This window comes from Balaenoptera musculus, chromosome 7 (genome assembly GCF_009873245.2).
Source record: "Balaenoptera musculus isolate JJ_BM4_2016_0621 chromosome 7, mBalMus1.pri.v3, whole genome shotgun sequence".
NCBI classification, from domain to species: Eukaryota; Metazoa; Chordata; class Mammalia; order Artiodactyla; family Balaenopteridae; genus Balaenoptera; species Balaenoptera musculus.
In genome coordinates this window covers 2,610,337-2,636,854 of record NC_045791.1, presented here as the reverse complement: position 1 = coordinate 2,636,854, position 26,518 = coordinate 2,610,337, and the positions used below count along the sequence as shown (strand labels likewise).

The following is a 26,518-nucleotide window of genomic DNA, read 5'->3' as shown; positions in this document are numbered from 1 at the left end:
GTCCTTGCTTCATGTTTAATGTTCCACAAAAGAATAGCATTTAGTAAGCATTGACTGCACCACTGGAGTCCAGCAGGTGTGCAGAGCTGAATGTATTGACCACACTTTGGGGTAATTGATAGAAATAGCATACACCATCTTCAAAACTGAAGATTATTATTCCAGGTTGGTAAACATTTAAAATGTTATTTTTAAAAAGCACTTAACGATTTCTGCAACTCAAATTTCTGGACTTTTAATTGACGACTTAAAAACTCCAAAGAAAAATGTTAATGAATAAAATGCAATTTTATATAATGTAAACTACTAAAAAGTAAGAGACTAACAAATTCTAAGACCCTTTGTCAAGGGGCAGTATTTTTTTTTAATACATATAATGTTTCCTTACAAATTGTATGCCCTTCTCAAGAAAAGTATGCATTAAAAGAGTATACAATTTGAATGCTCATTATTTTAACATGAAAAGTGATTACATGAAGAAAAACTATTGATAGCCTCAGGAGAAGTGATATTTAAACAACACAAGCCATTTGGAGTGAATTATTGAATGTGTGTCTTTTCCTACAGAGCATAGCAAGATGTATTTTGAGATATACGTATTTTCCTGTAGTAGAATCTTGTGTAAGTTATCTTGTATTTACCACAACTTGCCAGCTTCACCCAAATAAGAGTGTGGATAGCAAAGGTGTCCATTCCAGAGCACCCCCATGGTAAGCACCTTTTCTTCTCCAAAGAGTGGTTTTGGGGTAGTTTTCTACTGATGTTGGTGATGGGTCAAGTTTCCCTCAGTCTTCACACATTGTATATCTACTAATTCCATCCTATCACGACATGAGCAACAAGGAGGTAACACATCCCAACCATGCAGGAGACAACCATCATTGGGAAGCCCAACCTGAAACACAAAGAGAAGTGGATTATGGTGTCTGGTGTCTGCAGAGTACTGTGAGATCTGGACTCATTATTATATTATGTTATTGCAAAAGAATGTGGCCTTATAAGCTTTATATATCCATAAAGGTAATTGTCTTTTATTTCTAGAAATCAAAAGTTGGGTTCAGCCTAGATGATATGGATGTGCGCCTCCATTAGATATCCCCCATTGTATCCCCCAAATGAATGCCAGTTCATTTTGGCAGCACCATTTTACAGGCACCACCAATGTCTATTCTGCCCAGTTCCTGCATCCAAAATGCAGTGGTGCCATATGAACACAAGCATGTAGAGGCCAGGACCCCAGAGCAGACCCGGCTCCCTCAGAGCAGGTCCTCCTTTGCAGGAGCTGGCATCAGCTGCTTTCCCCCATCCAGGGCCTACTCTTTGCACTGTCCTCCTGAGAGGTGCCTGCTCCCAGGCTGCCCCCAGTCTGCAATATTCCTGGGTCCTTTCAGTCATGAAATTTTTTGCTGGGCAATCCGGTAGGGGGATGTCAGGCTGTCATTATGTACCCTCATCATGGGCAGTCAAGGCACAAATCCCCACTGGAATTTTCAAGGGAACAACAACATAAAATATCAACGTCTCTCTAATTATTAAAACATGCTTATATTAGTGCTTAGCAGTATGTGTGGCTGATTTTTTAATTAAGTAAGTTTAGGGACAATATAAACAGACATTTTCAATGAGTTTTTAAAGTACCTGAAAAATTCCATGAAAGAGAATCCATATCCATGCTGCTCTGCAATTCCTGAACAAACCACATTTGCTGATGCTCCAATCAGTGTCCCGTTACCTAGAATCAAAATTCAAAAAGTAAAATAAAATCACAGTTTATCTTGGTGGTAGGCTCCTGTTCTCTTTTGTTCTGTGATACTTTGATCATCTCACAGGCTTTTGATTGATGATTACTTTACTGTTCACTACCAAAGTGATTGCTGTGCAAATATCTGCAGGAACAAAAAAAACACTGGCAAACAGAAAATAAATTCACTGCTTGTAAATATAGTAATTCATTTATGAATAGGGCTACTTCTGTTGGATGTGATAGGGAAGAGGAAATGTTAAGGAGAATTGGCAAATCACTGTGGGACGTGGTGAAATATATCTTTCAGAGGAAAATGTAAGTAGGGTCAACATCCACAGGAGAGAACATGTGTCTTCAGAGCAGTAGGATCTCAGATAAGAACCACCACCCTTAGGACTCTAGGTCTGGACACCTACCAGCAAATCCTTTGTGTAGATGGAAGGATGGATGTAAACAACCAGGATAATAAAATGCTTCTCTGGTTGGGCCTTTTTGACAGCACACATGATCTGCAGGGAAACTATGTGCATACACGTACACAAGTGCGGCCTCACAGTGAAGGATGTGACTCAAACCCAGCCCCCAACAGAGAGATGGGTTCAGGGAAGGGTAAATTTACTTGGTGAAGCCCATTGGCATCTTTCAGCTCCCACCCGCAGAGGTCAGTGTTTGGGGATGGGTGCACAACCCAGGCTCAGCCAAGTTAGTTCAGTTCTGGCATTGTGCATCGCTGAGGACTGTGAACTGTGAGACACAAATCTGTAGCTTCCAACAGCCCTCACTGGCCTGAGGGGCTGGCCTTTCTAAGCCTGGACAGCAGAGCAGGAGGGCAAGGACCAAGGAAGTTGTGCCCCTCAGTGCTACATTGGCCCAGAACTCCATGCTGGAACACTGAGGACAGAGAGAAGTAAGGAATAAATAACCTCAGAGCCATGTAACCTATGAGGTTTCTCCATGGAGGAGGACCATGGCACCCATTCCGTTACCCATGAAAGGCCTTTGCAGGTGTGGTGTGAGTGCTCAGCTGCACACATGTCCCCCCTCCACTCCGTCCTTACACTCTCCTGAAACACACAGGCATCCAATCCGGTAGGGGGATGTCAGACTCATTATGCACCAGGCCCACAGGCTGCCAGCGCAAAGCATCACGAAGAGCCTCATCTCACTCTCCCTGCCTTTACTCCATGTAAAAGTTTGACTAGGGGGGTTTCGGTGAAAACTTCTGAAATAGCACGACACATCCATTTACATGCTTTCTCTAAGGATGAAATATATTTGACATGTCAATAATATGATTTAGATGTTAAGAGCTCAATAAAAACCTCCAGGGTCTCCCCAGAGCTCCGAGCACACCAAGCCCAAGCCCCAATCTGCTTGTGGTCACTGTGTTTCTGATGCCCCATTTTGTGAGAGTCCCCCTATTCCTCAGTGTAGTTCAAAGTGTATGGACTCACCCAGAGTTTTAGGAAGGGTGCAATGGAGGTGGGAGGGCAGGAGGGACAAGCCCATCACCAAGGAGCGAGGGACAGCTGCCCCATAGCAGGAGAGGGTGTGACGGGCCAACACCCAAGCTGCCTGCGCAGGACAGACTTTAGAGTGGCCATAGCCAGCTAGGGAACAGAGACTCAGTCTTACAGCTCCAAGGAACTGGATTTTGCCAATAACCTGAGTGAGTTTGGAAGCAGACCCATCCTCAGAGCCACCAGAATGGAGCACATCCTGCAGACACCTTGATCATGGCCTTGTGAGACTTTAAACAGGGACCCAACTGAGCCATCCTTACCCGGAAGGCAAGAACTTATAAGATAAAAAATCCCCAAAGCTTGTCTATTTGTTATGGCCAGAACTGAGTCTGGATTTCCATCTCAATTCTGAGATCTGTCTCTGCTCCCACTTTCCCCCCACCCCAGACTTCCATTAGCTTCTTCCTAACTGCCCAAACCTAAGCAGGCTCTCCCTCTCACCCCAGTAAGCCACTCCCCATGGAAATCAGCTCACATCCTCCAGGGGCTCACAGGGAGCCTGTCAGTGGAGAGACAAGGCATGACACCACGTGGGAGATGTGCAGTGGGCATGAGATCAGAGAGGCAGAGAGCAAATGCTCAGTGGGCTGAGCATTGAGGTCCCGTGTCCCCATGAAGAAACTGAGGCACAGAGAGGCAACATGCTGACTTGTTGGTGCTAGGAAGTAGGTGGGCCCAAGACTCGAACCAGGCATTCTGACTCCAGAGGAAGATCAGAGAGGGTAGGACTCAGGCTGCATGATGTAAGCTTGAGACCTTTCTATAGACAGCCATGCAGAGCATTTGAAGGGTTCCAAGCACGTGGCAATGTACAAATTTCATGGCAGCACTTGTCCCAGCTAGGTGCTGACATACCGATGTGCCCGTCCAATCACCCTGCCAACCAGCTGACTCTTGCTCTGGAGAGATTCCACACAGAGTCATCTTGCCTGGGTATTATTTCACAGGGTCTGATGAGTCTGCTACCACAGGGAAGGCAATGTTCCTCAGAGGGCCATGCCTGCAGGCCTCTATCACAGAGCACACACATCAGTAGCTGGGCAGCATCTGCTCTGCCACCCCAAACACTGTTATTCCAGGACTTAACATGGAGACCTCTGCTTCTGGACAAAACAGAACTTCACACATGATTCAGGGTCACATTCAGGAACCTGGGTGACCTCTAAAAATAACAGGCAACAATTTCCTTCTCTCGTGTTGGGGATTAATGATTGAAAAAAATACTCCCTTTGCTCCCAATTAAGATGGCAGAGTAGGAGGATGTGGAACTCACCTTCCCCCACAAACACATAATAAAATACATCTACATGTACAACAAATTTCACAGAAAACCAACTGAAAGCTGACAGAAATCTCTTATACAACCAAAGCAGCAAGAAAGATTCACATGTAACTGAGCAGGACAGAAAAAAAAAAAAAAAAAAAAAAGGCATCATGATGGGACAGGTGCCACTGGGAGGGAGCTGTGAAAGAGGAAAGACCACACAGGTGGTCCTTCTCCCTAGGAAACCCCTGCTTCTTCACAGATGTCTGCCAGGAAAGATAGACGGACTGGAGCGGGCTGAACTCTACTCACAAGGAGAGCGTGTGTACTGGCTTGCTAGTAATCAGGGTGGAGAGACTGGCGCTGACAGCTGCTACATCGCGACATTTCCCACCCCAAAACATGAACGGAGCAGGGATGCTACAATGCACAGTGGCTAGGCTCTGAAACTTGGGCTTCAACAGAGGGACCTTGGGAGAGGATTTGGTCTAGCTCTAGGGGCCCTGGAGTGTAGTCTGGGCCAAAACTCAGAGCCCATCATTAGCACACACAGAGCTGGGTACAGGCTGGCCAAAGGAGTCCTATTATCAGCACATGTAGGTCAGAGTGCAGGTCCCCCTAGGAAAACCACCGTCAACATGCTCATAGCAGGGCATGGCTCTGGTGGTGGCAGGCTTTGAGAGCTTGGCCACAGCACTGATAGTTCCAGGTGCAGGTCTGGCAGCAGTGGACCTTGTTGGAGCACATACCAGGTGGTGGGTGGCACCACAGAATCACACATCTTCAGTGGACAGCCCCTGGGGAGGAGTACACAGTGGTTCCTTTGCCGGTGGGAGCGCTCCAGTTCTGCCCACCTTTCACAATGCAGCTGGGAGCTAGATCTGTGACAGACAGGCCCTGGGAGAGCCCTACCATAGAGGCAGCCTAGGTCCCAGGGGCAGCACAACCACCTCAGTTCAGTAGTCACAACACCTGGTTGCCAGTGATAGCTTAGCACTAGGTCTGGGATGAACAAAACAGAGAAATGCAACTTTGCAGTACTTCTGGGCAGAACTGTGGATGGCTGTATGGGTGGCACTTAGGCCTGCTATGACCACACAGGCCTCACTTCCTTCAGTGCTCACCTCCTGTGGATACAGCACACACTTAAGGGCAATAGAGCCTTATAGAATGAGACCCTCAGTGTTTCTACTCCAACAACTGGAAAACAGATCCTGCCCTGACAGGGCTGTGACAGCCAGGAGAAGGCCCCACTGAACATCCAGTGCAGGCTCTGGGCATCACTACACCAATCACACCCTCTATCAAGTGGATAAGGGCCAGCAGACTCTGAGGAAAGACATGGCAGGCATCCAGAGCAAAAACAGGCCTCACACCAAAAAACTGGACTCACACAGTCTACAGATGATGCTCCTTCATTAAAAAAAGCCCATCAAGACCAGAGTATACAATTGTTTCTCCTAAATTCATAGAAAAAAGAAATTTAACTAAGATGAAAAAGCAGAGGAACTACTGCCAATTGAAAGAACAAAAGGGAATTCCCTGGCAGTCCAGTGGTTAGGACTCTGTGCTTTCACTTCTGAGGGCCTGGGTTTCATCCCTGGTTGGGGAACTAAGATCCCACAAGCTGCATGGTGTGGCCAAGAAGATAAACAAACAAACAAACAAATAAATAAAAGAACAAGAGAAATCCCCTGAAAGAACAAACAATGAAACAGACCTCTCCATTCTCCTAGAACCTGAGTTCAAAAGGAGGTAATAAAAATGCTAAAAGACTTAAGAAAGATTATCGATAGAAATGCAGATCAATGCAACAAGGAAATGGAAATTATAAAGATGAAACATTCAAATAAGACAACACAATTGCCAAGATAAAAGTCAATCTAGAAGCAATGAAGAGCAGACTAAATAATGCAGAAGAACAAATAAGTGATCCAGAAGACAGAATAATGGCAATCGCCCAATCAGAACAGCAGACAGAAAGACAAATTAAAATATGAAAGCAACATATAAGATCTAGAACGAAAGAACAAAAAACAGAGATGAACAATACAATAACTGAAATGAAAAGTACACTAGAAGGAATCAATAGCAGAATAACTGAGGCGGAAGAATGGATAAGTGAGCTGGAAGATAGCATGGTGGAAATAACTGCCATGGAGCAGAATAAAGAAAAAAGAATGAAAAGAAATGAGGACAGTCTCGGAGACATTGGACACAACATTAAAAGCATCAACATTCGAATAAGTCCCAGAAGAAGAAGAGAAAGAGAAAGGGCCTGAGAAAATATTGAAGAGATTATAGTCAAACAATTCCCTAACATGGGAAAGGAAGCAGTCATCCAAGACCAAGAAGGGAAGAGAGTCCCATACAGGATAAAACCAAGGAGGAACACGACAAGACACATATTAATCAAACTAACAGAAACTAAATACAAAGAAAAAATATTAAAAGCAAAAAAGGTAAAATCAAGAGAAATTAAGGAAACACTCCCATTTACCATTTCAACAAAAAGAATAAAATACCTAGGAATAAATCTACCTAAGGAGACAAAAGACCTGTATGCAGAAAACTATAAGACACTGATGAAAGAAATTAAAGATGATACAAACAGAGGGAGAGATATCCCATGTTCTTGGATTGGAAGACTCAACATTGTGAAAATGACTATACTACCCAAAGCAATCTACAGATTCAGTGCAATCCCTATCAAACTACTAATGGCATTTTTCACAGAGCTAGAACAAAAAAATTCACAATTTGTATGGAAACACAAACAAAGCAATCTTCAGAAAGAAAAATGGAGCTGGGAGAATCAGGCTCCTTGACTTCAGACTATACTACAAAGCTACAGTAACCAAGACAGTATGGTACTGGCACAAAAACAGAAATATAGATCAATGCAACAGGATAGGAAGCCCAGAGATAAACCCACGCACATATGGTCACCTTATCTTTGATAAAGGATGCAATAATATACAATGGAGAAAAGAGAGCCTCTTCAATAAGTGGTGCTGGGAAAACTGGACAGCTACATGTAAAAGAATGAAATTAAAACACTCCCTAACACCATACACAAAAATAAACTCAAAATGGATTATAGACCTAAATGTAAGGCTAGACACTATAAAACTCTTAGAGGAAAACATAGGCAGAACAATCCATGACGAATCACAGCAAGATCCTTTTTGACTCACCTCCTAGAGGAATGGAAATTAAAACAAAAATAAACAAGTGGGACCTAATAAAACTTAGTAGCTTTTGCACAGCAAAGGAAACCATAAACAAGACGAAGAGACAACCCTCAGAATGGGAGAAAATATTTGGAAATGAAGCAACTGACAAAGGATTAATCTCCAAAATATACAAGCAGCTCATGCAGCTCAATATCAAAAAAACAAACAACCCAATCCAAAAATGAGCAGAAGATCTAAATAGGCATTTCTGCAATGAATATATACAGATTGCCAACAAACACGTGAAAGGATGCTCAACAGCACTAATCATTAGAGAAATGCAAATCAAAACTACAATGAAGTATCACCTCACACCAGTCAGAATGGCCATCATCAAAAAATCTACAAACAATAAATGCTGGAGAGGGTGTGGAGTAAAGGGAACCCTCTTGCACTGTTAGTGAGAATGTAAATTGATACAGCCACTGTGGAGAACAGTATGGAGGTTCTTTAAAAAACAAAAAATAGAACTACCATACAAGCCAGCAATCCCACTACTGGGCATATACCCTGAGAAAATCATAATTCAAAAAGAGTCATGTATCACAATGTTCATTACAGCTCTATTTACAATAGCCAGGACATGGAAGCAACCTAAGTGTCTGTCAACAGATGAATGGATAAAGAAGATGTGGCACATATATACAATGAATACTACTCAGCCATAAAAAGAAATGAAATTGAGTTATTTGTAGTGAGGTGGATGGGCCTAGAATCTGTCATACAGAGTGAAGTAAGTCAGAAAGAGAAAAACAAATACCGTATACTAACACATATATATGGAATCTAAAACAAAAAAAGAAAATGGTTCTGAAGAACCTAGAGGCAGGACAGGAATAAAGACACAGCTGTAGAGAATGGATTTGAAGACACGGGGAGGAGGAAGTGTAAGCTGGGACGAAGTGAGAGAGTGGCATTGTCATATATACACTACCAAATGTAAAATAGATAGCTAGTGGGAAGCAGCCACATAGCACAGGGAGATCAGCTCGGTGCTTTGTAACCACCTAGAGGGGTGGGATAGGAGGGTGGGAGGGAAATGCAAGAGGGAAGAGATATGTGGATATATGTATATGTACAGCTGATTCACTTTGTTATACAGCAGAAACTAACACACCATTGTAAAGCAATTATACTACAATAAAGATGTTAAAGAAAAAAAAAAGCCAATCCCCAAAGTTACACCCTGTAAGATTCCATTTATATAATATACTTGAAATGACAAAGTTGTAGAAATGTAGAATAGGTAAGTGGTTGCCAAGGGTTAAGTAGGGGGTGGGGATGGAAGGAAGTGGGTGAGGCTATAAAAGGGCAATGTGAGGGACTTTTTTTAGTGATGAAAATGTTTTGTGTCTTGACTGCTTCAATGTCAATATCCTGACTGTGATATTGTAGTATGTTTTCACAATATATTACCCTTGAGGGAAACTGGATAAATGGTACACAGGATCTCTTCATATTATTCCTTACAACTGCATGTGAATATGCAACTATCTCAAAGTAAAAGCTTAATTAAAGTAATAAAAAAGAGAAAACCAGAGGGAAAATGTTCTCATTGACTAAATCCATAATTACTAAACTAAATAAATGTATATAGATAGACAGATTGACTGAAAAATAAAGTTGAGGAAATATCCCTGAGTCTGGAGGCAAAAGTCAAAGAAGAAAATGCAGAGGAAAAATAATATACACATAAGTTCAATATGGGAAACCCCAAATTCAACTACTAGAAAAATCTCAGAAAGGACAGAATGAAATGGAAGGGAGGAATTTATCAAAGAAATGATAGAAGTGGATTCTCCAGAGTAGAAGCAGCACATGAGTAAATACATACCTAATGCCATCTTTATGAAATTTTAGAACCCCAGGGAGCCTTAGAAACTTTCCCAGTGTCATACAACTAGAAAATCCCACAGCTGGAAATCAAATTCCTGCAGTCCAGCTCCAGAGTTTCTCCTCCTTAGCTCTCTTTACGTTGAAAACAAGTAACTAGAAATACTAGGTTCAACAAAAATGGTATGAAATTGCCACCAAATTTGAAGTAAATTAAAATGACGTGATTTTAAGCAGATGATGAAACATAAGAAAGAAGACTTGATTGGACCTTGATCTTGGTGCACATCTTGGCCCTGCAGTGTGGCATTTACATAGTCAGGGTAGTATAAATGTTGCTGATAGGTTTTCCCAGCTGGAGTGAACCTATGACCAACCCGGTAGTCTCTGTTGCTTGTAGAACACATTGTGGTTGTTAATTTCCTTGACAAATCTGAGCTGTTTTATTTTACTTGTTGCCAAATCCACGTATTAGTTGGATAAAAACAAACTAAAAATAATTTAAATGTCTACTTGTAGGACACAGAAAACAAACAAAAATGAAGACTGCTTTAGGTCCAAATATGCATGGCATCCTTGACAGAGTTGTCTAGAGATTGTGGGTAATCCAGGCAGCACATGGCTACATTAAAACCTGTTGCTTCCTTTTGGTCAAGTTCATAACCTGAGTGGCAGGTAGTTCTATTAATACTTTCCAAAGGGAATGCTGTGCATAAAATTAATTTTTATGTTTTCTGTCAAATGAAAAATTACCACTGGTCTGACAGCATGATTTATTTAACTCAGATTGGATTGGTTGACATAGGACATTAGATTAAAGGTTCTTTATAAACATTTAAAATGGCCATCAAGAGCATGGCAGAGAATAGTTTTGGAAAATGTTCTTGTTCTGCCTCTAGATCCATACATTAGTTTTCATGTAGGATTACCCAGACATGCCAAGACAGGCAGCAGCTCTTTGTGTGCACAGCCCAACTTCTAATTCACACCTCTGTAAATGGAAACTGGCCAAGTGGCCTGAGCCAGAGTAGTGACACCTAGGACTTCTTTCTCCCCACCACATGGAACCCATGCCATGTGGGGTACTATCAAAAGCCTGCTAGCATCTTATTAAACTACTGAAACAACCATTGACATCTGAATGGTACTCTCACATTCATAATCTTAAGTGAACCTCAGGACTATCCTGTGAGATGCCCAGGGAAAGTTGTCATTTAACACAGATGTAGCTGACTCCCCTATATCTCCTCCCCGCCGATGACGGGGCAGGGACAGTCAGATGGATTCCTGCCCCTTGCCAGTGACCAACATGAGTGGGCCAGCCAAAGCTATTTGGTGTCAAGGAGACATTGTGTGGTGTCTTCTTGGGGGAGAGGCAACTTCTGGTAATGATTTCCCTGATTTTGAGAAAAAACTTTAGGAAAGAGAGTAGTCCTGCTTTTTCTGGATACCATCCATTGTTGTGTGGTGATGAGATTCCTGGAGCTGTTTCCAGCCCGCGTGTGGGGCCAGCTCTGAGTGTTGTTGATGGGTGGCAGAACATGTAGAAGGAGACACCAAGAAGCCCTGCGACACCTCTAGACTTGCTCCACCACTGATTGCCTGTCACAGGAGATACTCTTCCTGTTGCTGACACCATCTTGTTTTGTATCTTCCTTTCCTTATAACCAAAACCATCCTAATCAATATAATAGAAATGTTCAGTGGTTTGCTCATGGTTACAAAGCTTAGCAGATTTGAGATTTTGATCAAGGTCTTCTGAATCCAAATCTAGCATTCTTTCCACTATGACAGCTGACACAATCTTTTCCCAATGTTTGTGTAGGACCTGATGGCTGGCTAGCCTTCTTCTCTGTGGCTTCCCTGTACCCCACCTGCTTAGGTAGCTTATCCACTCTGCTTGTCTCATTTGGCTGACCAATAAGCCACGAGGGCAACCTGTTTGGGAGCCTCTTGGCATACCTTTTGTCCTCCTGATAAAAATGTATTGGTACCAGTTCTCCTCCATGCTTTCTGCCTTGGATGCAGCCATGAAACATCTGTGATGAGAGGGATAGGCCAAGAGAATTGTGGAGACCTGCCTCTAATATTACAAGACATCAAGCTGATGTTTGCCAGCCCTCTGCCCCTCAGCTTCTTGTTATATGAGAAAAGATTATTTCCCTGAGTGTGTAAGCCTCTGTTAATCAGGTTTCTGTTACCTGTAGCTGAAAGCATTCTTAAAAGAAACAGAGCTCAGTGAGACTTAGTAAGTTAATGTTCTGCTTCCCATGTTACAAGGCCTTCAGGAAACCAAAAGACCTCATGCAAAGGGATGACTGAAAGGTGGATCTGGGGGAAGGAGGTCAGGCTATGCAGAGAGAGTTTAAGGGGAATAGCAGTCCCCACAGTGCCATCCATTCTACTTTCCTGAAAAAGTGGATAGAAATCAAATGCGCAAAGGCTGAGCAAGGGCCGTATGTGAGAGAAGTCAGCTTAGCCTTTGCTCATGTCTCTGCCTCATTCACTCTCCAGGGAGAGAGTTTGAGCCACAAGGCTCCTGACTTTACCTTTTTGTCCCCACACAGCCCTCTCACCCTGCCCAAGTCATCACACAGCCAGGGGTCCCAGCTGCTACCCCTTCCCTCACTCTGATCCTTGAAAATTTCCCCATTCCTTTCTCTGAACCCAGAAGTCCTCAGGAACAAATTAACCTGTGAGCCAGTTCCCCCTGGCAATGTGAAACATGAAATTGAAAGCGCCTTTCATTTTCTGGCAAGTGGTCCATTGCCAATGAGGAATTCATGAGATACTATTGCTCTCGGCAATACCTGCCTGCCATTTTAACTGGGAAAAAAGGAGTATGATTTCTTCTTTTTTTCTGGTACTCATTATCATTTTTATTATTTTACTTTTAATTTTACTTTTTATTGAAGTATAGTTGATTTACAATACTGTGTTAGTTTCATGTGTACAGCAAAGTGATTTAGTTATATTTTTTCAGACTTTTTCCATTATAGGTTATTACAGGATATTGAATATTTTTCCCTGTGTTAGAAACCCTTGTTGTTTATCTATTTTATGTATAGTAGTTTGTGTCTGTTAATCCCATACTCTTAATTTATACTTCCTCCCCTTTCCCCTTTAACCATGTTTGTTTCTATGTGTGTTTTTTTGTGAGTCTATTTTTTGTATATACATTCATTTTATATTATTTTCTAGATTCCACATATAAGTGATATCAAATAATATTTGTCTTTCTCTGTCTGACTTACTTAGTATGATATTCTCTAGGTCCATGCATGTTGCTGCAAATGGCAATATTTCATTCTTTTTTAGAAGTGAGTAATATTCCATTATATGTATATATATCACATCCATGTCTTGGCTATTGTAAATAGTGCTTCTATGAACATTGGGGTGCATGTATCTTTCTGAATTACAGTTTTCATCTTTTCTGGATATATTCTATATATAGATTCTAGGGGTGTGATTGCTGTATCATATGGTAGCTTTACTTTCAGTTTTTAAATGAACATCGATACAGTTTTCCATACTGGCTGCACCAATTTACATTCCCACCAACAGTGTAGGAGGGTTACTTTTCTCCACACCCTTCCCAGCATTTATTATTTGTAGACTTTTTGATGATAGGCATTCTGACTAGTGTGAGGTGATATTTCACTGTGGTTTTGATTTGTATTTCTCTAAAAATTAGCAATATTGGTCATCTTTTCATGTGTTCGTTGGTCATCTGTATTGGAGACCATGTCATTTAGGAGAAATGTCTATTTAGGTTTTCAGCCCATTTTTGATTGGGTTTTTTTTTGATATTGAGTTTCTTTTCTTTTTTTTGCTTGTAAACGTACATTCCACATTTTATTTTATTTTATTTTTTAACATCCTTATTGGAGTATAAATGCTTTACAATGTTCTGCTGTATAATAAAGTGAATCAACTATAGGTATGCATATATCCCCATATCCCCTTCCTCTTGCCTCTCCCTACCACCCTCCCTATCCCACCCCTCTAGGTGGTTACAAAGCATCGAGCTGATCTCCCTGTACTATGCGGCTGCTTCCCACAAGCTATCTATTTTACATTTGGTAGTGTATATATGTCAATACCACTCTCTCACTTTGTCCCAGCTTACCCTTCCCTCTCCCTGAGTCCTCAAGACTACCCTCTATGTCTGTGTCATTACTCCTGTCCTGCACCTAGGTTCTTCAGAGCCATTTTTTCTTTAGATTCCATATATATGTTTTAGCATATGGTATTTGATTTTCTCTTTCTGACTTACTTCACTCTATATGACAGATTCTAGGTCCATCCACCTCACTACAAATAACTCAGTTTCATTTCTTTTTATGGCTGAGTAATATTCCATTGTATATATGTGCCACATCTTCTTTATCCATTCATCTGTTGATGGACACTTAGGTTGCTTGCATGTCCTGGCTTTTGTAAATAGTGCTGCAGTGAACATTGTGATACATGACTCTTTTTGAATTATGGTTTTCTCAGGGTATATGCCCAGTAGTGGGATTGCTGGGTCATATGGTAGTTCTATTTTTAGTTTTTTAAGGAACCTCCATACTGTTCTCCACAGTGGCTGTATCAATTTACATTCCCACCAACAGTGCAAGAGGGTTCCCTTTACTCCACAACCTCTCCAGCTTTTATTGTTTGTAGATTTTTTGATGACGGCCATTCTAACTGGTGTGATGTGATACCTCATTGTAGTTTTGATTTGCATTTCTCTAATGATTAGTGATGTCAAGCATCCTTTCATGTGTTTGTTGGCAATCTGTATATCTTCGTTGGAGAAATGTCTATTTAGGTCTTCTGCCCATTATTGGATTGGGTTGTTTGTCTTTTTGATATTGAGCTGCATGAGCTGCTCGTATATTTTGGAGATTAATCCTTGGTCAGTTGCTTGGTTTGCAAATATTTTCTCCCATTCTGAGGGTTGTCTTGTCGTCTTATTTATGGTTTCCTTGGCAGGGCAAAAGATTTTAGGTTTTATTAGGTCCCATTTGTTTATTTTTGTTTTTATTTCCATTTCTCTACGAGGTGGGTCAAAAAGGATCTTGCTGCAATTTATGTCATAGGGTGTGGTGCCTATGTTTTCCTCTAAGAGTTTTATAGTGTCTGGCCTTACATTTAGGTCATTAATCCATTTTGAGTTTATTTCTGTTTATGGTGTTAGGGAGTGTTCTAATTTCATTCTTTTACATGTAGCTGTCCAGTTTTCCCAGCACCATTTATTGAAGAGGCCGTCTTTTCTCCATTGTATATTCTTGCATTCTTTATCATGGATAAGGTGACCAGATATGCGTGGGTTTATCTCTGGGCTTTCTCTCCTGCTCCATCAATCTATATTTCTGTTTTTGTGCCAGTACCATACTGTCTTGATTACTGTAGCTTTGTAGTATAGTCTGAAGTCCAGGAACCAGATTCCTCCAGCTCCATTTTTCGTTCTCAAGATTGCTTTGGCTATTCGGGGTCTTTGATGTTTCCATACAAATTGTGAAATTTTTTGTTCTAGTTCTGTGAAAAATGCTATTGGTAGTTTGATAGGGATGGCATTGAATCTGTAGATTGCTTTGGGTAGTATAGTCATTTTCACAATGTTGAGTCTTCCAATCCAAGAACATGGGATATCTCTCCATCTGTTTGTATCATCTTTAATTTCTTTCATCAGTGTTATAGTTTTCTGCATACAGGTCTTTTGTCTCCTTACGTAGGTTTATTCCTAGGTATTTTATTCTTTTTGTTGTGATGGTAAATGGGAGTGTTTCCTTAATTTCTCTTTCAGATTTTTCATCATTAGAGAATAGGAATGCAAGAGATTTCTGTGCATTAATTTTGTATCTGGCTACATTACCAAATTCATTGATTAGCTCTAGTAGTTTTCTGGTAGCATCTTTAGGATTCTCTATGTATAGTATCATGTCATCTGCAAACAGTGACAGTTTTACTTCTGCTTTTCTGATTTGGATTCCTTTTATTTCTTTTAATTCTCTGATTGCTGTGGCTAAAACTTCCAAAACTATGTTGAATAATAGTGGTGAGAGGGGGCAGCATTTTATTTTTCCTGCTCTAGGTGGAAATGGTTTCAGTTTTTCACCGTTGAGAACAATGTTGGCTGTGGGTTTGTCATATACAGCCTTCCTTATGTTGAGGTAAGTTCCCTCTATGCCTATGTTCTGGAGGGTTTTGTTTTTTTTTATCATAAATGGGTGTTGAATTATGTCAAAAGCTTTTTCTGCATCTATTGTGGGGATCATATGATTTTTCTCCTTCAATTTGCTAATATGGTGTATCACATTGATTGATTTGCTTATATTGAGGAATCATTGCATTCCTGGGATAAACCCTACTTGATCATGGTGTATGATCCATTTAATGTGCTGTTGGATTCTGTTTGCTAGTATTTTGTTGAGGATATTTGCATCTATGTTCATCAGTGATATTGGCCTGTAGTTTTCTTTTTTTGTGACATCATTGTCTGGTTTTGGTATTAGGGTGATGGTGGCTTCGTAGAATGAGTTTGGGAGTGTTCCTCCCTCTGCTATATTTTGGAAGAGTTTGACAAGGATGGGTGTTAGCTCTTCTCAAAATGTTTGTTAGAATTCCCCTGTGAAGCCATCTGGTCCTGGGCTTTTGTTTGTTGGAAGATTTTTAATCACAGTCTCAATTTCAGTGCTTGTGATTGGTCTGTTTATATTTTCTATTTCTTCCTGGTTCAGTCTCGGAAGGTTGTGCTTTTCTAAAAATTTGTCCATTTCTTCCAGGTTGTCCATTTTTTTGGCATATAGGTGCTTGTAGTAATCTCTCATGATGCTTTGTATTTCTGCAGTGTCAGTTGTTACTTCTCCTTTTTCGTTTCTAATTCTATTGATTTGAGTCCTCTCCCTCTTTTTCTTGAAGAGTCTTGCTAATGTTTTATCAATTTTGTTTATCTTCTCGAAGAACCAACTTTTAGTTTTATTGATCTTTGCTATTGTTTCTTTCATTTCTTTTTCATTTATTTCTGATCTAATCTTTATGATTTCTTTCCTTCTGCTAACTTTGGGGTTTTTTGTTCTTCTTTCTCTAATTGCTTTAGGTGTAAGGTTAGGTTGTTTATTTGAGATGTTTCTTGTTTCTTGAGGTAGGATTGTATTGCTATTAACTTCCCTGTTAGAACTGCTTCTGCTGCATCCCATAGGTGTTGGGTCATCTTGTTTTCATTGTCATTTGTTTCGAGGTATTTTTTGATTTCCTCTTTGATTTCTTTAGTGATCTCTTGGTTATTTAGTGGTGTATTGTTTACCATCCATTTGTTTGTATTTTTTACAGTTTTTTTCCTGTAATTAATATCTAGTCTCATAGTGTTGTGGTTAGAAAAGATACTTGATATGATTTCAATTTTCTTAAATTTACCAAGGCTTAATTTGTGACCCAAGATATGATCTATCCTGGAAAATATTCCATGAGCACTTGAGAAGAAAATGTATTCTGTTGTTTTTGGATGGAATGTCCTATAAATATCAATTAAGTCCATCTTGTTTAATATAGCATTTAAAGTTTGTGTTTCCTTATTTATTTTCATTTTGCGTGATCTGTCCATTGGTGAAAGTGGGGTGTTAAAGTCCCCTACTAGGATTATGTTACTGTCGATTTCTCCTTTTTTGGCTGTTAGCATTTGCCTTATGTATTGAGGTGCTCCTATGTTGCGTGCATAAATATTTACAATTTTTATATCTTTTTCTTGCATTGATCTTTTGATCATTATGTAGTGTCCTTCTAAGTCTCTTGTAATAGTCTTTATTTTAAAGTCTATTTTGTCTTATATGAGAATTGCTACTCCAGCTTTCTTTTGATTTCCATTTGCATGGAATATCTCTTTCCATCCCCTCATTTTTAGTCTGTATGTGTCCCTAGGTCTGAAGTAGGTCTCTTGTAGATAGCATATATATGGGTCTTGTCTTTGTATCCACTCAGCCAGTCTACATCTTTTGGTTGGAGCATTTAATCCATTTACCTTTAAGGTAGTTATCAATATGTATGTTCCTATTACCATTTTCTTAATTGTTGTGGGTTTGTTATTGTAGGTCTTTTCCTTCTCTTGTGTTTCCTGCCTAGAGAAGTTCCTTTAGCATTTGTTGTAAAGCTGGTTTGGTGCTGCTGAATTCTCTTAGCTTTTGCTTGTCTGTAAAGGTTTTAGTTTCTCCGTCGAATCGGAATGAGATCCTTGCTGGATAGAGTAATATAGGTTGTAGGTTTTTCCCTTTCATCACTTTAAATATGTCCTGCCACTCCCTTCTGGCTTGCAGAGTTTCTGCTGAAAGATCTGCTTTTAACCTTATGGGGTTTCCCTTGTATGTTAATTGTTGCTTTTCCCTTGCTGCTTCTAATATTTTTTCTTTTATTTAATTTTTGATAGTTTGATTAGTATATGTCTAGTCATGTTTCTCCTTGGATTTATCCTGTATAGGACTCTGTGCACTTCCTGGACTTGATTGACTATTTCCTTACCCATATTAGGGAATTTTTCAGCTATAATCTCTTCAAATATTTTCTCAGTCCCTTTTTCTTTCTCTTCTTCTTCTGGGACCCTTATAGCTTGAATGTTGTACGTTTAATGTTGTCCCAGAGGTCTCTGAGACTGTCCTCAATTCTTCTCATTCTTTTTTCTTTATTCTGCTCTGCAGTAGTTATTTCCACTATTTTATCTTCCAGGTCACTTATCTGTTCTTCTGCCTCAGTTATTCTGCTATTGATTCCTTCTAGAGAATTTTAAATTTCATTTATTGTGTTTTTCATCATTGTTTGTTTGCGCTTTAGTTCTTCTAGGTCCTTGTTAAAAGTTTTTTGTATATTCTCCATTCTATTTCCAAGATTGGGATCATCTTTACTATCTTTACTCTGAATTCTTTTTCATGTAGACTGCCTATTTCCTCTTCATTTGTTTGGTCTGGTAAGGTTTTTGCCTTGCTCCTTCATCTGCTGTGTATTTCTCTTTCTTCTCATTTTGCTTAACTTATTGTGTTTGGGGTCTCCTTTTCACAGGCTTCATGTTTGTAGTTCCTGTTGTTTTTGGTGTCTGCTCTCAGTGGGTAAGGTTGGTTCAGTGTGTTTTGTAGGCTTCCTGATGGTGCAGGCTAGTGCCTGTGTTCTGGTGGATGAGGCTGGGTGTTGTCTTTCTGGTTGGCAGGACCACATCCAGTGGTGTGTTTTGGGGTGTCTGTAAATTTATTATGATTTTAGGCAGCCTCTCTGCTAATGGGTGGGCTTGTGTTCCTGTCTTGCTAGTTGTTTGGCATAGGGTATCCAGCACTGTAGCTTGCTGGTCATTGAGTGGAGCTTGGTCCTAGCATTGAGATGGAGATCTCTGGGAGAGCTTTCACCGTTTGATATTACGTGGGGCTGGGAGGTCTCTGGTGGGCCAATGTCCTGAACTCAGCTCTCCCTCTTCTGAGGCTCAGGTCTGACACCCGGACGGAGCACCAAGACTCTGTCAGCCACTCAGCTCAGAAGGAAAGGGAGAAAAAGAAAGAAAGAAAGAAAGAGAGAGAGGGAGAAAGAAAGAAAGAAAGAAAGAAAGAAAGAAAGAAAGAAAGAAAGAAAGAAAGAAAGAAAGAAAGAAAGAAGGAAGGAAGGAAGGAAGGAAGGAAGGAAGGAAAGAAAGAAAGAAAGAAAGAGAGAAAGGAAGGAAGGAAGGAAGAAAGAAAAAGAAAGAAAGAAGGAAAAGAAAGAAAGAAAGGAAGGAAGGAAGGAAGGAAGGAAGAAAAAAGAAAGGAAGGAAGGAAGGGAGGAAAAGAATGTTATTAAAATAAAAAAATTATCAAAAAGTAAAAAATTATCAAAAGTAATTTAGAGAAAGGAAGAAGAAAGAAACCAAACCAAAAAACAAATCCACCAATTATAACAAGCACTAAAAACTATACTAAAAACCAAACCAAAAAGGGACAGTCAGAACCCTAGGATAAATGGCAAAAACAAAACTATATAGACAAAATCACACAAAGAAGCATACACATACACACTCACAATAAGAGAAAAAGGAAAAAAGATATATATATTTATATAAAGGAAGAGAGCAACCAAATCAATAAACAAATCTACCAATGATAATAAGCTCTAAATACTAAACTAAGATAAACATAAAACCAGAAACAAATTAGATGCAGAAAGTAAACCCCAAGTCTACAGTTGCTCCCAAAGTCCACCACCTCAGTTTTGGGATGATTCATTGTCTACTCAGGTATTCCACAGATGCAGGGTACATCAAGTTGACTGTGGAGATTTAATCCGCTGCTCCTGAGGCTACTGGGAGAAATGTCCTTTTCTCTTCTTTTATTCACAGAGCTCCTGGGGTTCAGCTTTGGATTTGGCCCCGCCTCGCCCTGTATGTCGCCTGAGGGTGTCTTTTGGGAAGTCTGAGGTCTTCTGCCAGCGTTCAGTAGGTGTTCTGTAGGAGTTGTTACACATGTAGATGTAGTTTTGATGTATTTGTGGGGAGGAAGGTGATCTCCACGTCCTACTTCTCTGCCATCTTGAAGGAGCCTCCTCCAGATTGGCTTTTTTTCACTCCACATAATTCTCTGGAAATTCATCAAGGTTGTCACTTGTATCAATAGCTCATTTATTTTTTATTGCTGAGTAGCTTTCCCTGGTATGGATGTATTGTATCACAGTTTGTTTAACAATTTATTGTTGAAGGACATCAGATTTGTTTCTACTTTTTGGCTATTACACATAAAGCTTTCATAAACATTTGTGTACAGGTTTGGGGGTGAACATAAGTTTTTATTTTTCTAGAATAAATTCCTAGTAGTGTAATTACTGAGTTTTATGGCAGTTGCAGGCTTAGTTTTTTAATACATTGCCAAACTGTTTTCCAGAGTGATGGCCATTTTACATTTCAAACAACAATGTCTGAGTGATCATTTTTTCCCACATTCTGGTCAGCATTTGGTGTTTTCACTATTTTTTATTTTAGCCATTCTTATAGGTGTGTGATGATATGTTATCATGGTTTTAAGATTTTTTTTTTGATGTGGACCATTTTTAAAGTCTTTATTGAATTTTTTGCAATATTGCTTCTCTTTTATGTTTTGGTTTTTTGGCTGCCAGGCATGTGGGATCTTAGGTTCCCGACCAGGAATCAAACCTGCACCCCCCTGCCATTGGAAGGTGAAGTCTTAACCACTGGACTGCCAAGGAATTCCCTTATCATGGTTTAAATTTGCATTTTCCTAATGGTTAATAATGTTGAACATCTTTTCATGTGCATATTTACAATTTATATGTCCTCCATTCCATATGTACATTTATAAATACTATAGATATAGATATAAACAAAAAATCTTACTAAGATTTTGGTAGGAATTGCATTAAACCTAAATATTAATTTGGGGACAGTTTACATCTTTACTATGTGGAGCCTTCCAATCCATGAACACTGTATGTCTTCCCAATTATTTGGATCTTCATTGATTTCTTGTATAAGCATATTGTAATTTCAGCTTCAGTATTTAATATTTTGAGTGATTCTAAATAGTATTGTATATTTAATTGTGGTATCCATGTGTTCATTGCTAAAATTGATTTTTGTATGTCTATCTTGTATCCAGTGACCTTGCTGAGCTCACATATTAGTTATATGGTTTTCTGATTTTTAAAAAAATAGATTCCTTGGTATCCACCAAGACAATCATGTCGTCTATAGTAGGAACCAAATTATTTCTTCCTTTCTAATCTGTATACCTTTTATTTCCTTTTCTTGCCTTACTGCACTAGGTAGATTTTCCAGCACTATGCTGAATAAGAGAGGTGAGAGCAGACATCCTTGCCTTGTTCCCAATCTTAGGGGACAAACATTCAGTCTTTCAACAGTAAGTATGAGGTTCTATGCAGGGTTTTTGTAGGTGTTCTTTACCAAGGTAGTGGTATGCTGAACAATTCATGTAAAGAACTACTGAGACAGAAGTATAATATTTGCACATACACACACACACACACACACACACACACACACACACACTGAAGAGTGCATCCCCATTTGTGCCAGGCTGTCAGTGCAGGGCATGGAGCCAATCTAATCTGTTGCTGAGCTGGATCTGGCTTTGTTTCACCTTAAGTTGAATTCAATTTCACACCAGCTGCAAATGTTTTGAGGGTGGGATGAGGAGTTCTCTGAAATAGAGATATGAGCAAAGGAAGATTCTGGGTTTCTGGCTATATAGCTGAGTCATCAATTTTCTAACAGGTTTATAACCTGCTGATTGCTGAAGATTCTCTGTAAAGTTCTTTCCTGGCTGTCCACCCTTCAAAAGGTGGCTCTCTGCCCTGTCCCCACTTCAGTGTAGTCTGCAAAGGCCCAGCATGTCTCTGAAGCTTTTCTCTCATTGGTTCTGCAGCATAACCCGCTTCACTGCACACTCTACAAAGGCACTAAGAGATTTCACTTAGCTTTTCTGTTCCTCAGGAACCATCTAGAAAATGTCCCATCCCCACCTAACTAAAAATTGGCTTTGATTTCTTTTGAAGCTGTTACTAGCTTTGTAATGTACCATGTATTTGCTTTCTCTCCTTCACTGCTTTACCTCACTTCCTCCCTCAGTCTTCCTGCCCTAGGAGTACATGTCCCGATAAATCTTCAGCATGCAAACTTGCCTCAACCTCTGCCTTCTAGGACACCCAGGCTAAGGCAGATTTTTCTTAAGACTTATTTGAATTGTTCTTAGCTCTTAGTAAAAAGAGCAATCAAAAGGTACTGAGAGCAGACCAGGAAAGACTTTTTGTTTCAAACTATTTAGTGAGTCACACCCAATTTATAGAACAAATGACATTTCTCAAACCAACTGAAAATTTCTATTTAAAATGGTCTTCAAAATATCAAACCCTGTGGGACTGGGGAATTATGGTTTAATGGGTACAAAGTTTCAGTTTGGGATGATGAAAAAGTTCTGGAGATGGATAGTGGTGATGATTGCACAATATGAATGCACTTAATGTCACTGAACTGTACACTTAAAATTGGTTAAAATTATAAAATTTATGTTATGTATATTTTACCAGAATTTTTTAAATTGTCAAACTCTGAGTTAATGAGAGAAGGTCCCCCAATAGAATAAATGTAGAGCTAACACCCAGCACAAGTAGGCATCCACTGTACCAGGAAAAAGTACCATTCAATGACCAGAGCTACTAGGTTAAAAAGATCCCATGGCTTACTATTTTATTGTTCACTAGCTACAAAAGGGGCTCAGTCAACAAATGTTTAATCATATTTTAAGTTATTAGCCATACAAATGGTCCACGTTAACTTCTCTCCTTGATAATCCCCTCCATATTCATTATACATGTTCTGGGGGAATCTGAACTAGCCCAGGAGGCTTCTCATCCTTTGAGACCCAGCTCAAAACTTCCCCTCTGGAGAGCCATTCCTGACTTTCCCTCAGTCTCCCTAGTACCCCCTGAGCACTCTATGCACTTGGCCATGAGAGGATACGTTTATGTTATAATCTTAGCTTAGGTGACTGTCTCCCCACTCTAAAGGAAAATGCCAGGGTATAGAAGATGTTCAATAAGGTTTAACGAACAAAATTTCACACAGAGGACACATTTCCAGGTGTCTTTGGATTCTGTTTCTACCACTGATATTAAATGCAGCTGTGAATGCAGTTATTGCTTTTCCTGGGGCTGATCTCAGATGGGGGCCATTTTAACAACCCTGCACTCAGAACGTGAGGTCTCAGTTGCTGGATTAGGTGAATTAGCTCTCCAGAAATCACAGCAACTTCACTGAATGACATTAATCCCCCTTTACAAACAAGAAGATAAACTAAAAAGAAATTTGTTGATCTAATAGTTGAGACAAATCAAATAACAGAGAAAGCTAGACTATCTAAGAATATCTGGATGTAAAAATAAAAACTTAAAAGGTATCTAGTGTGTTTATCTAAGATTCTCACAATCCTCTTGTGTTCCCAAAGGAGATTAGGCCTCCTTCCAAATACAATCACATCCAAAGCCTTTGTGTTTACTCACCAGAGGTTAGTCTCTCCCAACATTTTTTCTAATTGGCTTTTCAATGACTCCACAGGACAACACACTCCTCCAGCCAAAAAGACTTTTTTAAAATCTTTCTTCTTACTCTTAGGTTAGAGTCTCTACTTCTTAGCTTACTCATTCATCACTTCACCTCCTCCCCAACACACACTGCTTTAAAAGGGAATAAGAAGCTGCCACCGAGGATGGTTTCTGATTCAATATCTGTTTCTAAACCTAAGCCACATCTGCATGCATTGTGGGAGCAGGTTAACTTTGAGATGTCATAATGATCATCCTCAGGCCACAGACTTAGAATGTCAGGGGCAGTTCTGCAGAGAGTGAGAAGTGACAGGCCATGCAGAGGGACTGAGTATGCCTAGAACTGCCCCAGTCAAAGGTGAAGATGGGTTTCCACTCAGGAAATCATCTGGACTATTCCTACTTTACTTTCAATTTGGCATGCATTAATCATCACTTCAGGCTCACCACAGTGTCAGGGGGCCCTCCCTCAAATGCATTAACACCCCCTTACCTCCCAGGCAGGCACCGAGGGCAAGGGCATACATGAGCGGTGGCACAGGCAGGCTGACCTCAGGGTCTCTGCTCAGGTTCAGGAGCACAGGAATCTGTGGAGGAAAAGGACATTGATATCAGGTCCATGGAAGCCCAGAGGAGTTGCCCATTCTATGACCAACTTGCAAAATCCAAAGCACATTTTTAGCAGTCAAACTGTATGGAGCACAGGATGTTCAAAAGGAAACCAAAGCAAACTTCGGAATCCACAAAACCTTGAATTTGAGCCCATCAGTAAGTCTTTGTTTCCAGCCACATGACCAACTGGTCCCGCTTCTCCTCAGCTTCTTCTCCAGCTGCTGCTGTGGATTCCTAAATGGGGTGAAGTCGCATAGAATCTAACACAGTGCTTGGGACCACAACCATCTGACCAGCATTTATTAGCCCTGCAGTGGATCAAGTTCTACACTAACTCCATGCATACATCATCTTATTTAATCCTCAAACTTCCTCCAGTTATGTATGTTATTCCCTCAATTGATAGATAAGGACATCGAGACATGGAGAGACACAGATCTTGTAAGTGGCCAAGCCAGAATCAGTTCTCTGATTCTAAACTGCATGCAGGTAAACCGGTGCTAAACCATTTCTCACTACTGCCTCTGTGCAGTCATCCCACACCTGCTGATGTTTGTGATGTAACAGGCATCAGATTCAATGACTAGGAAGTAGTATTCTCTAGTAAATCATGACAGCATCCAGTGCATCTTTCTAATAGGGATAAATTTCATATTATAGTAATCAGTGAAACACGTAGCAGTTGTGACGTTTCTGTGAGAAATTTGTGTTCCCAAAACATGCCCCCTTGTGGCTCATGTTGCTAATGAAGGACAGAAGAAGATGTAGTCACTGGACCTGCTTCCAGCACGCTCAGGAGATGTTAGTCCATGTTATCACTGTTAGGTTCCTCGGAGCAGCCCATTAGAGGTTAAGGAGGGACCCCTGGACCTGCTGCCTTGGAACAGTTGCCTTGTGTGAACCTCTGTAAAGAGCAGGAAGAGGAGGGCTCCAACACTAACCCATCTGGAAAGGACTACCCAAAATCGCAGACAGAAAGCTAAAAACAATGTGGAGATATGTAAATGACATGTGATTTCATTTGCTATAGAGAATTAGGGGACAACAGAGCCACACTCTACTGGACACCAGGTTTCCGGATGTCATAAAAGCAACACCTCATTGCTTATTTGGGAAGATTGGATCACTCCCCATCCTTTTATCTCTGCAATAGGACTTCACTTGCATGCCTTCTGCAGTGGTCTCCAGTGAAACAGACAGATCTACACCAAGAGCAGGGCCCCTGCAGCTTCCAGTGCAACTACAGGTGGCCTCAGTCCTTGCTGCTTCACCAGAACCCCACCAGTATATGCGTGTTTGTAACTGGCCCTTGCCACCACACAGGCACCTGCTGCTGGCCCCTGCAGCCAAGTGTGCGTACACCACCAGCTCTGATCACCACTTTCATCAACCCTGGTCCCTAGCTGCAGGAACTGGAGGCATCACTGAGGACCACAACAGTCCTTGCAGTCTCTGTGGACCATCCACACCACTCACCAAGGACCACACACTATCAACAATGTGGACTCCAGCATGCTGAGCCAACAAATCACCATGCACCCTGGAACTAGAGCTGCCACATGCCCTCACAATTGGTGCCCTGTGCTCAGGTCATGGTACTCTCAAGCATGCCCCCAACTGCAGGTGAAGATATTTTCCATAAAGTCTGGAAGAGATGACTGCTTCTCCACATGTGCAGACACTTGTGCCAGGCTACAGGGAACAAGAAGAATCAGGGAAACATGACTCCACCAAAGAAAGAGTGTAAACTTCCAATGATTGACCCCAAAGAAATGGAGATTCAGGAATTGTCAGACACAGAGTTCAAAATAATTGTTCTAAAGATGCTCAGAGAGCTACAAGAGAACTCAAATAAACAATTTAGAAAAAATAGGAAAACAAAACAAGAACAAAATGAGAAGTTCAACAAAGAGACAGAAAACATTAAGAAGAACCAAATAGAAATTTTGGAGCTGAAGAATACAATGACTGAACTGAAAAATTCAATAGAGAGCTTCAACAGCAGACTGGATTAAGCAGAAGAATCAGTGAGATCAAAGACAAGTCATTTGAAATTATCCAATCAGAGGAGCAAAAAGAAAAGAGAATGAAGAGAAATGAAGAAAGCCTACAGAAAAAAAACCTATGTATCATTGTAGTCCCAGAAGGGGAAGAGAGGAAAGGGGGCAGAAATCTTATTTAAAGAAATAATGGCTAAGAACTCCCAAATCTGGGGGAAGATTTGAATAATCCAAGTTCATGA

The 26,518-nt window shown here is 40.4% G+C and overlaps 1 protein-coding gene across 8 annotated transcripts in view; it reads right to left on the bottom strand.

Annotated features, from left to right (window-relative positions):
- Nucleotides 1-219: 219 nt before the first annotated feature.
- Nucleotides 220-26,518, bottom strand: part of OCA2 (OCA2 melanosomal transmembrane protein) — a 279,721-nt gene continuing 253,422 nt past the window's right edge. For 6 of the 8 annotated variants that reach the window (XM_036859038.1, XM_036859037.1, XM_036859035.1 and 3 more), the window contains 3 exons: nt 24,158-24,251; nt 1,639-1,732; nt 236-895 (listed from right to left, as the gene is read on the bottom strand). In XM_036859038.1, coding sequence (XP_036714933.1) covers nt 811-895; nt 1,639-1,732; nt 24,158-24,251 — 273 coding nt within the window. In that variant the 3' untranslated portion in view covers nt 236-810. Of the gene's footprint in view, nt 896-1,638; nt 1,733-24,157; nt 24,252-26,518 lie in introns of all 8 variants that reach the window. The other 2 variants (XM_036859039.1, XM_036859042.1) reach the window with 2 other exon arrangements.